This window comes from Neomonachus schauinslandi, chromosome 1 (assembly GCF_002201575.2).
Source record: "Neomonachus schauinslandi chromosome 1, ASM220157v2, whole genome shotgun sequence".
Lineage (NCBI taxonomy): Eukaryota > Metazoa > Chordata > Mammalia > Carnivora > Phocidae > Neomonachus > Neomonachus schauinslandi.
Window position 1 is genome coordinate 206950507 of NC_058403.1, and position 11668 is coordinate 206962174.

Below are 11668 nucleotides of genomic sequence, written 5' to 3' on the forward strand. Positions count from 1 at the left end.
TAGGAAAAGGGATGCACCTCCCGTGCTGGGGTACATCCTACATGCTGGGCTACGCCAGGTGGTTTCCAGAGATCAGCTGCTGCTATGGTTACTTATTATTATCAGCGGGGGGGTGGGGGAGGATGGGGGGACGGGGACGACACACTGGCCACAGTGACACTCAGAGGAGGAAGAGGACCAAGACAGGCCACCTTCCCAAGAAGGCACAGATATACTCTAAATTAGAATAATAATTAAAAAAAATCCTTCGATACCTCCCATTCCCTCCCCTCCCCTCCCTCCCTCCCCCAAGCCAGATCAACTCAGTGTGATCCCCACCGAGGCCAGGGCTTCAGTGGCCCAGGTGGGACAGAGGGTGGGGTCCCCATACATGGTGCCCATGAAGTCCCGTACGAAGTTAGGGAAGCGCTTCTCCACAATGCTGGCACGCACGGCGCTCATCAGCTGTAGCTGCGGGGGGGGGGGGGGTAGGTGTCAGCCAAGGGGCCCCGGGGCCCTCCCCCGCGCCGACCCCAAGCCTGGCCCGCCCTGGCCGCAGGCCCACCTGGTAGGCGATGTTGTGGACAGTGAGGTGGTGCAGGGCAGCCGTGTTGTCACTGTGCAGAAGTGCGTGCAGGAAGGCCCGGCTGTGCCTGTGGACAGGAGGCTGGGGCTCAGCCACGCGGAGTCCTGCACCCCGCCACACCCTCCCCCAGCCCCCAGGCCCAGCTCCGCCTACTTCTGGCAGGTGGGACAGGCACAGTTGGAGTCTATGGGCTGGAAGTCCTTCTCATACTGCTTCTTCTTCAGCTGCAGGTTCCCAGTGGGCACCAAAGCGGAGCCAAAGCGCTGGGGGAGGCGTGGACGAGGGGAAGGTGGGGGGTCAACCAGGCCTTCATCCGCACCAGCCCCACCCCAACCTTGGCCCCCCCAGCCCCCCACCCGTCGTCTGCCCCCTGCCAGGGCCTCACCGCCGTCCGCGTGGGGAAGACGCAGTCGAACATGTCACATCCAAGAGCCACGCAGACCACCAGATCGGTGGCATAGCTGGGAGGAGCGCCATGGAGGGAGGGAGCAGAGAACCTCGTGCCCTGGTCACACACCCAGGCCTCCCCCCATCACAGACACTCCGACTCCCCAGGGACTGGACCACATTCCCTCTGAACCGCCCCCAGAGGAAAGCCATGTCCTCCTTTAGTCCCCTCCCAGGCAAGGCTGTGTCCTTCCACCAACACCAGCCCGGGCAGGAATCCCCAGGAACCCCTTCCCACAGGTAGGGCTATTTCCCCTCGTCTCCACATACCCGACCCCCATCAGGTAGCGTGGCTTGTCCTTAGGCAGCCTTGAGGTGCTCAGGGCCACCATCCTCCAGAACTGGCCCTTGCTCTCGCCCCCGCTCAGGCCCCCAATGGCGAAGCCTGGCACGTCCCTCTTGGTCATCTCTGGGGGTACAGGGCAAGGTGAGGAGTCACCGGGTGAAAGAAAATACGCCTCCTCCTCTGCAGCCCCAGGGCAGACCCTGCCCAGACCAGGGCAGATCCTCAGGAAGAAAGAGAGAGAAGTGGGGGAAGGGCGGGTATCTGTCTGTCTTTCCATCTGTCTGTCTAAAGGCCGCTGGTGAGCTCAGCTACCATATGTTGAACGCCTGCTGTGTGTGAAGCTCCCTCCTCTCCTTCAGTCCTCAGGAGAGGGCTACAGCCTGTGCACCCTTCACTGACAGCGAAGATGACGCCTTGTATGTTTCAAAACTGAGCATTTTCCAGGTTTTAGAACAGCGAACATCCCACATGCAAGGTAACAGCCTGTCCTCAAAATCTGTAACGTTTCTGCACCAAAACATGAAGAGACTCCCAACAACCGGGGTAAATAACCCCGTGGGTCTGATCTGGTCTGGCCCACAAAGGAGTGGGTTGCCGCATATGCCAGAGGCTGGGTTTAAGCCCAGGTCTAGTCTCCAAGCCCAGCCTTGCCTTGGGCCCCAGCTGCCTAGTTGAACCATGGGAGGCCACAGCATCGACACAATGGACCCGTCCGAAGGGTCAGATTTCGAAGCTGGAATGAGCAGTCCAATCCACTGGAGACAAGTTGTTCAAATGTGGCCTCCCAGCCACCCCACCCCCCACCCCGACCTCACCGTGGACTCTGATCCCGTCCCGGGGAGAACCCAGGCGGTGCTGCTGCTGGTGCAGGTGAGCTTAGAGCGCTTCGAGAAGCATCACCAGTGTGGCCAAAACTGAATTTGCTAGGGCAAGACCAGCGTGGTAGGTTTTTTTTGTTTTTCAAATGAGAGCACAGAGAATGCCAGAAAATGTTTCACGTGTAAGGGTAACATTTCATGAAGTCTTGGTTTCTGCTTTCATCTATGTCCACACATACTGAGCTGTGACGTGAAGTGTATCTCTGCCTGGGGGTCTCCTTTAAAATGGCTCACTGGACCGGGAGCTGGGCACAGCTGGAGGACAAAAGGAATTACAACAAGGACAGTCTGCACAACGGTACACATGGATGCCAGGTGCAGGCACAGGACTAAACAGACCTTCCCGTTTATCCTCACTTCGACCCCATGACATTGGGAATATGTGCCCATTTCACAGAGGAAAAAAGGGAGGCTCAGAGAGGCCAAGGGTGCAGAACCATGAGGCAGCAGATCAGAGGTCTGGATCCAGCCAAACAAACTCTAGGACCCAGAGTCTTGCCTATGACACTTCGCCTTTGCGTCCCCATCTCTGCCTCCCTTTTGTCTCCATGGCCATGGCCTTGGTATAGGTCTCTCACTCTTCTCCTGGGCAAATACTCCAACCTCTTCAGGGGCCTTCTGCTTCCTATCCTACTGGGATTTTTCCATGATTCCTCTTGGTCCCTGTCACTTGCCCACTCAGCAGCCCTCCATGGCTCCCCAGTACCTCAGTGTGGTATCCCAGGGCCTCCAGTGTCAGCACAATCCCTGGACCCCACCCCCAACGCCTGACCCTGGGGAGGAAGCAGCACCTGTATCAGTTAATGCTGTAGGTTCTACAGCCCAGGAACTGGGTCCAAATCTCAGCTCTGCAATGTCCAAGCTGCGTGGCTTGGGGTAAGTGACTTTACAGCTCTGTGCTTCAGGTTCCTCTTCTGTAACCTCGGGAACCTGGTAGTTCCCACCTTACAGGATGGCTATGAAAACTCAATGGGGCAATCTGTGACCGGCATACGGCGTAGCGTCTGATGACTACCCCCAAATCGCTAGCTATTGGAATTACTATCATTCTGCAAACATTCTAGTCCATTCTGCCCCCGGGCCTTTGCTTCAGCTATTCCTTCCACCCATTAACAACCACCGTCCACACCACCACATGCCAGGCCCATGTGGGGCCCTCAGTGATGGATGAGCCCTGGATGGACCAGCACATGGCTCTACCTTCGAGGCAGGTGGCCCGGAGATCCGCGTCTAGCCCACCCTGGATGATGGCAAAGAGGTTTTGTTTGTCTGGCCGCTGATGGGCTGCAATGCATCGGTCCAGCCAGCGGATTGACCTGTAAGAGGGCCCTAGTCATGAGCCCTAGGGTAAGGAGACAAGGCTACAGGACTCGGATCCCCTCCCCCCCACACACATCCCCACACAAACACACACACACACCTGTACATGGCCTCCTCCACGCGTGGCCCCGTCACAGTGCTGCTGACCACATCATCCAGTTGCATGATGATGTCTGAGCCTGGGGGGTGGGACAGAAGCACCATCACTGGGAAAGCCTTCACTTCCTTTTGGGGATAAGCTGGACCCTAGAAGTCCCTCCTTGGGTCTTGCTGACTCCCACGAAGCCCCCCAGTCTGTTTATGCAACAACCAGAGGAAGCTTTCGAAAATACCCATTTGGTCTTGCCTCACCCCAGCTAAAACCCTGCCCAGGCACATGGAATAAAATCCCACTCCTGCACGTTTACCCTTCAAGAGCAAAATGTTGTTAATACAAAGTGATCCGCCATGGCGTGGCGGGTAATAGCATAATGGGAGCCCAAGTGACCATCAACGTCTGGCTAAATAAATCATGGTCCAACCCTTAACAGAATGCTCCTTTCCCACAATTCCAAAATCTAGAAACTTCTCAAAATCAAAGACTTTATCTTACGCTTATGGCATACCTAATTTCACAGCAAAACCCAAGACAGTGATAATCTTTTATAAAATCCAATTTAACGGGTGCCTTATTCAGTCTTAAAAAGGAAGAAAATTCTGACATATACTACAACTTTGTGGCCATTATGCTCAGTGAAATAAGCCAGACACAAAAATGACAAGTATTGTATGATGCCATTTAGATGAGGTCCCTAGAGAAGTCAAATTCATAGAGACGGGAAGTAGATGGCGAGAGCCAGAGGCTGGCGGAGGGGAATGGAGAGTTAGTGTTTAATGGGCACAGAGTTTCCGTTTTGCAAGATGAAGAGTTCTGGAGAGGGATGGTGGTGATGGTTGCACAACAATGCAAATGTGCTTAGTGCCACTAAATCGGACACTTAAACATGGTTATAGGGCGCCTGGGTGGCTCAGTTGGTTAAGCGACTGCCTTCGGCTCAGGTCATGATCCTGGAGTCCCGGGATCGAGTCCTGCATCGGGCTACCTGCTCAGCAGGGAGTCTGCTTCTCCCTCTCCCGCTCCCCCCTCTGTGCTCTCTCTCTCTCACTCTCTCTCTCAAATAAATAAATAAAATCTTTAAACATGGTTATAGTGGGGCGCCTGGCCGGCTCAGTCAGTAGAGCATGCCACTCTTGGTCTCACAGTCATGTGTTCAAGCCCCACGTTGGGCATGGAGCCTATTTAAAAAAATATTTTAAAAATAAATAAATAAATAAGGTTATAGTGGCAACTTTTTTTAATGGTAAATTTTATGTTGCCACAATTTTTTTTTTTTTAAAGATTTTATTTGACAGAGAGAGACACAGCAAGAGAGGGAACACAAGCAGGGGGAGCAGGAGAGGGAGAAGCAGGCTTCCTGCCGAGCAGGGAGCCCGATGCGGGGCTAGATCCCAGGACCCTTGGGACCATGACCTGAGCTGAAGGCAGAAGCTTAACGACTGAGCCACCCAGGTGCCCGGTCACAATTTTTTTTTTAAATGGAAAAGGAACAACTAAAAGAAACAAGTAAAGTTTAACAGGGTACTGTCCCAGACCTACTAAGATGCTATGTATGCTGCATTATCCTTATAAAATATTACAATTCTGAATTGACCTGAAGAATTTCAGATTAGGGGCTATGGATTTATACATGTTAGAAAAGCTCAGGGGAATATTGTCAAGATGCATCTTTACAGGAAAAAAGCAGAGTGCACCACACAAACCAAAGATGGGGCAATTTGAGAATCAATAGGATGGATTCCACTGCAAGAGACTGAGACACAGCAAATACATTTAAACCCATGATTAAATAAACAAACAAACAAACAAACCCCTCATTTCATGGTGATCCTAAAAACACTAAAGATGAATTCATCACTGCTGGAGGATGCTAAGTAATCAAGCCATGAAAACTAGTAAATAAGGAAAAGAATGAATCCCATTTTCCTATATGAACTGAACTTCTTGGTCACCCAGGAGTAGGTGATGGACGTTTCTCTTCACAGAAATAATCTGGCTGATAAATGAAGAACGAACATTACCACTTTGGAACTCCTAATGGCAGAAGAAAACTGTTACACAGCACCATGGGGATGTAATCAGCAAAATTCAGACCCTGTGAGATCCTACCGGGGAAAGGAACTCGTTTCTTAAAGGAGGAAACTTATGAGTGAATGAATGAATGAATAGGCACCTGGGTGGTGAGATCGAGCACCACCTCAAATCCCACCTCTGGTTCCTCCCTCAGCAGGGCGATGGCTTGGGATTCTCTGCCTCTCCCCTCCTCTGTCCCAAATAAATACCTAAAGTCTTTTTTAAAAAAAGAAGACAGGAAGGAGGTAGAGCTGAAAACTACATAATGTGCACTATATATATAATATATGTTAAAAGGGATATGTTCCTACTGGGTATTTACCCCAAAGATACAAATGTAGGGATCCAAAGGGGTATGTGCACCCCGATGTTTATAGCAGCAATGTCCACAATAGCCAAACTGTGGAAAGAGCCAAGATGTCCATCAACAGATGAATGGATAAAGAAGATGTGGTATATATATAGTGTGGAATATTATGCAGCCATCAAAAGGAATGAGATCTTGCCATTTGCAACGACGTGGATGGAACTGGTGTGTTATGCCGAGCGAAATAAGTCAGTCAGAGAAAGACATGTATCCTATGACCTCACTGATATGAGGAATTCTTAATCTCAGGAAACAAACTGAGGGTTGCTGGAGTGGGGGGTGGGGTGGGAGGGATGGGGTGGCTGGGTGATAGACATTGGGGAGGGTATGTGCTATGGTGAGCGCTGTGAATTGTGCAAGACTTGAATCACAGATCTGTACTTCTGAAACAAATAATGCAATATATGTTAAGAAAAAAAAAATGAAGAAGATAGCAGGAGGGGAAGAATGAAGGGGGGGACATCGGAGGGGAAGACGAGCCATGAGAGACGATGGACTCTGAAAAACAAACTGAGGGTTCTAGAGGGGAGGGGGGTGGGAGGAGGGGTTAGCCTGGTGGTGGGTATTGAGGAGGGCACATTCTGCATGGAGCACTGGGTGCTATGCACAAACAATGAATCATGGAACACTACATCTAAAACTAATGATGTAATGTATGGTGATTAACATAACAATAAAAAATTTTTTAAAAGAGATATGTTCATTGTCTTTATCAAGGAATGATAGAAATAGGAGGGACTGAAAGCTTCCCCAGTCCCCCCCTTGTTGCTCTCTTTATTTCGACATATCTTTGCCCAGCTAACTTGCCATTTACGAGAAAGAATAGCATTAGAGATAATAATAAAAGCTCCTACATGCCAGGCACTGTGTTAAGAGATTTACAAACATTATGTCATTATTTCTGTGAACTATCCTCATTTGAGTTGGCCCCGCTGAAGCTCAGGCAGGGGGAGTGACTTAGCCAAAGCCGAGCAGCACGTTAAGGAACGGCCCGCCTCACCTCCACCCTCTAGAGGCAAGGCAAGAGGAGGTGGCCCGGGATTCGCTCACCTAAAGCGTTCTGGATCTCCACGGACTTCTCCGGGCTCAGAAGGGTCTCCTCACCATCGTAGGGGGAGCGGAAGCGGACGCCCTCCTCCGTCACCTCGGACAGGGACACCAGAGACACCATCTGGAAGCCGCCGCTGTCCTGGGGGAAATCGCACCGCAGGGCTGTCAGGGGGGTGGGACTGGAGAATCTCCACCTCTGAGAAGTGCCCTGGGATCCCGGCCCCGACTCCACCTCACCGTCAGCAGATTGTGGGGCCAGTTCATGAAGCCGTGGAGACCGTGGGCTTTCTGGATCAGCTCGGGGCCCTGGGTTTGGGCAAGAAAAGATCAGGTTAGGGGTGAGCGCTATGTTGGAGGACAAGGCTAGCCAGCTACGGTCCCCGCCGCTCCCTCACGCCCAGAACAAGGCCCGGGCCACCGGGGGAGCTCAATACACTTTTGTCGACTGACCTAAATGCATGCCTGTGCCTCGGCGGTGCCCGTACCCCCCCCCCACTCTCCGCCGCCGCGCCACCGAGGCAGAACCCACCCACCGGCCTCAGACCCAGATGATAGGTGTTGCCCAGGCAGATGCGGCAGCCCAGGGCGTCCAGCTGCTCGGCCGTGATGCCCTTCATAGTGGCCTGCGTGCCCACTGGCATGAACACGGGAGTGGCTACCGGCCCGTGCGGCAGCCGCAGCTCCCCTGCCCGGGCCCTGGATCGGCTACACTCGGCCACCAGCCGCATGAGCCGCGGGGCCGACTCCAGGGACGTCGGGCTAACTGCTGACGCCATCTTAGCTAACGGAACCACGTGGGCACTGCAACACCCTGGGCGGCGCCATATTGGCTGAAGTCACGTGAGGCAGGGAGCTGGCTGTCGCTTTGGAAGTGCGTGGGGGAACCATGGCAACGGACGCCAGCATGCTCGTCCCCGCGGAGCGCTCAGTTCGTTCCCACCCGCTACGTGTTGTCGGGGAAAATAAATATTGTTATGGGTTCGAATCCCACCCCCGTCACTTGTCCGCTCTACAGTCAAAGCCTCTCTCTAAGGGATAATTTTCTCCTCTAAAAATGGGGCGAATAATAGTGTCTCGGCATTAAAAACGTTGTAAAAGGGGCGCCTGGCTGGCTCAGTCGGTAGAGCACACCACTCTTGATCTCGGGGTTTTAGGTTCAAGCCCCACATTGGGTGTAGAGATTACTTAAAATCTTTTAACAAATAAAAATAAATTTTGTAAAGATTGAGAAGCATGGATATGTAGAGATCTTAATAAGCTGCCTTGCACAGGCTTTTGTCTATCTTGCCCATTGATTTGTCCCAAGAACTTAGAACAGCACCTAGTACACAGTACGTGCTCAATATACATTGATTTATACAATAAGAGAAAGAAACCCAGATTTGCAGAAGAGGCTCAGACTCAGAACCTAGCCACATTTATTCGTTCATTTATTCAGTGTAGACCTAATATATACATACCTATTAGTGCCAGTCTTCATGCCACACAGGGATGAGAGAGGCTGGGTCATGGATTTATTGAGCACTGTGTGTTCTACTAATAATAACAAAATATTATATAATATGTAACAACTGTTATCGTTGAAAATGGAGCGGATATACGTCCCGGCCAGCAGAGGGCGGCATTGCCCCAGAATCCTTCCTCTCAGTGGCCCACTGGCCTAAATTGTGCTATCTGAGCAAGACTCTGACCTTCAAGGAGCCTTGGGCTAATGATGCCAGCTTTTCCAGGTGGCGGAGAGTCTTCACTGAGGCCAAGTCCGGAAAACGCCCAACCATGAGGCCCACCTCAGGGTCTTTGTACTTGCTATTGCTTTATCTGCAATACTCTTCCTTTCTGATTTTCCCATGGCTCACGTATTTTATCAGTTGTTCCTGACTTCCCCAATCTTAATAATGCTCCACCCCATCACGCTGTATCATGTTGCTTGTAACTCATATTGTGCTTTTAAAACTTCTATACGTTGACAATGCCCAATTTTAATTTCCAGTGTAGTCCTCTCTCATTGAACTCCCATCTCCTCTTTACAGATGTCTCCTTGACATCTCCATGGGGTGTCTGTAGGCATTCAAACTCTAGATCTCTAAAGCAGAGCTCCTGATTGTCCCTCCCAAGCTTGCCTAGGTCCCTCCATCTTCCCCTTCTTAATAATAGCAGCTCAATCCTTCCAGGAACTCAGACCAGAAACTTATGGGTGGTCCTTGAACTCTCACTGTCTTACTCCCTACATCTGATTTACCAGCAAATTCTAGCTGCTCTGCTTTCAAAATCTAAACAGAATTGACTAGTTTACACCCCCTCTGTAGCTCTCACTCTGGCCCAGCCACCAGCATCTCTTGCCTGGATTATTACACTAGATACCTCACTGGTCTTGTGGCTTCTGTTCTTTACTCCCCATACAATATTCCTGAAGATATTTTAAAGGAAATGCTTTCAACATTTCACCATTATGTATGATAGCTACTGTAAGTTTTTGGAAGATACACTGTATCAAGTAAAGAAAGGTCCTTTCTTTTTTTTTTTTTAAAGATTTTATTTATTTATTTGAGAGAGAGAATGAGATAGAGAGAGAAAGCATGAGACGGGGGAGGGTCAGAGGGAGAAGCAGACTCCCTGCCGAGCAGGGAGCCCGATGCGGGACTCGATCCCGGGACTCCAGGATCATGACCTGAGCTGAAGGCAGTCGCTTAACCAACTGAGCCACCCAGGCGCCCAAGAAAGGTCCTTTCAATTCCTAGTTCACTAACAGATTTTTGTCATAAATAAATATTTATTTTATGTTTTTTTTTCAGTATCTGAAATAGCTATATTATTTGGCTCATTTAATTTAAAATGCCCAATGACATGAATTTATTTTCTTATTTATTAACACATTTATTTCCATTCTTGTACAAACTCAACTTGGTCATGGTACCTTTTTATATACTATGGCATTTTACATTAATTTTAACTAATATTTTATGTAAAATTTTTGCATCCCATCTGTTATAAATTATATTGGTCTATAGATTTCCTTTCTCATACTGTCTTTGCCTGAGTTTGGTGTTCAAATATCTATTTGCTGGAAGAAATTGTGCGAGATTGGAATTTTCTTTCTGGAGTAATTTTTTTTTTTTTTTAGATTTTATTTATTTATTTGACAGAGAGAGACACAGTGAGAGAGGGAACACAAGCAGGGGGAGTGGAAGAGGGAGAAGCAGTCTTCCTGCTGAGCAGGGAGCCAGATTCGGGACTCGATCCCAGGACTCTGGAATCATGACCTGAGCCGAAGGCAGACACTTAATGACTGAGCCACCCAGGCACCCCTTTTTCTGGAATATTTTATCGTCCTCACTTGTATATCCATCTAGTTATGTGGTTTTCCTCGAAGACATATTTTTAGCTACTGATTTAAGGTTTGTTGTTTGTTTTGTTTTCTTTTGTTTTGTTTTTAAATACACTCTAGGGGTGCCTAGGTGGCTCAGTCATTAAGCGTCTGCTTCAGCTCAGGTCATGATCCCAGGGTCCTGGGATCAAGCTGCATCGGGCTCCCTGCTCAGCAGGAAGCCTGCTTCTCCCTCTCCCACTCCCCCTGCTTGTGTTCCCTCTCTTGCTGTGTCTCTCTCTGTCAAATAAATAAATAAAATCTTAAAAAAATAAAATAAAATACACTCTATATGGGATGCCTGGGTGGCTCAGTCGGTTAAGCGTCTGCCTTTGGCTCAGGTCATGATCCCAGGATCCTGGGATCCAGCCCCACGTGGAGCCCCACATCCCGCTCCCTGCTCAGCAGGGAGTCTGCTTCTCCCTCTCCTTCTGCCCCTCCCTCTGCTTGTGCTCTGTCTCTCTCTCTCTCTCTCTTAAATAAATAAATAAATAAAATCTTTGTAAAAATCATTCTTTTTTATTTGCCATTTTGCAATTTTATATGATGTGTCTCAGGGTGGATTTCTTTTTATTTATCCTATTTGAGATTCTTTCAAATTCTTGGATCTAGTGATCAGAGCCTTTCCATAATTCTAGAAATTCTCAGTTGTTCTCTCTTTGAAGAGCTGCACTTGCCTCAAACACCCCCAACACAGGTGGCTGAGAGCAGGGCAAGAAATGCTGAGGTGTTGCCCCTCCTGAGAACATAATTCCCCAACTGGGGACTAAGAGTGAGCAAACCTTATGCTCCTGGTTGCTCCAGTCTGGAGTGGAGTTTCCCTCCCACTGAACTGGTAGAAGGAAGGGAGGTGAAAGATACCAAATACCAGAAACACTCACTATTCTAATTGAATTTTCTCATAGATTTTCTTGAACAGTTGCTTCCTCATTTACAGTTTGCCCTTAGGACCACTTCCAGAGACGTTCAATGGTTGTTATCTTAACACTTTCCACCAGTTTCACTGGGGAGGGGATCAGCAAAGTTCCTCATGCCAGCATGCAGGAAAATGATTCCCTTTTAATATTTTTTGGTGTTTGTATTTCCTATTCAAGCATCAAATACATTTGAGGGGCGCCTGGCTGGCGTGCTCAGTAGAGCGTGCAACTCTTGATCTCAGAGGTGTGAGTTCAAGTCCCACATTACAAATCTTTTTTTTTATTATTTTATTTATTTACAGGA

At 49.4% G+C, this 11668-nt stretch overlaps 1 protein-coding gene across 1 annotated transcript; it reads right to left on the reverse strand.

Annotated features, from left to right (window-relative positions):
* Positions 1-271: 271 nt before the first annotated feature.
* Positions 272-7970, reverse strand: QTRT1 (queuine tRNA-ribosyltransferase catalytic subunit 1). The gene is made up of 10 exons (XM_021705352.1): positions 7617-7970; positions 7321-7389; positions 7084-7222; positions 3597-3675; positions 3377-3492; positions 1283-1421; positions 951-1026; positions 719-828; positions 545-632; positions 272-450 (listed from the first exon to the last, which is right to left on the reverse strand). The coding sequence occupies exons 1-10, from the start codon at positions 7857-7859 to the stop codon at positions 298-300; spliced, it is 1212 nt and encodes a 403-aa protein (XP_021561027.1). The 5' UTR covers positions 7860-7970; the 3' UTR covers positions 272-297.
* Positions 7971-11668: the final 3698 nt, after the last annotated feature.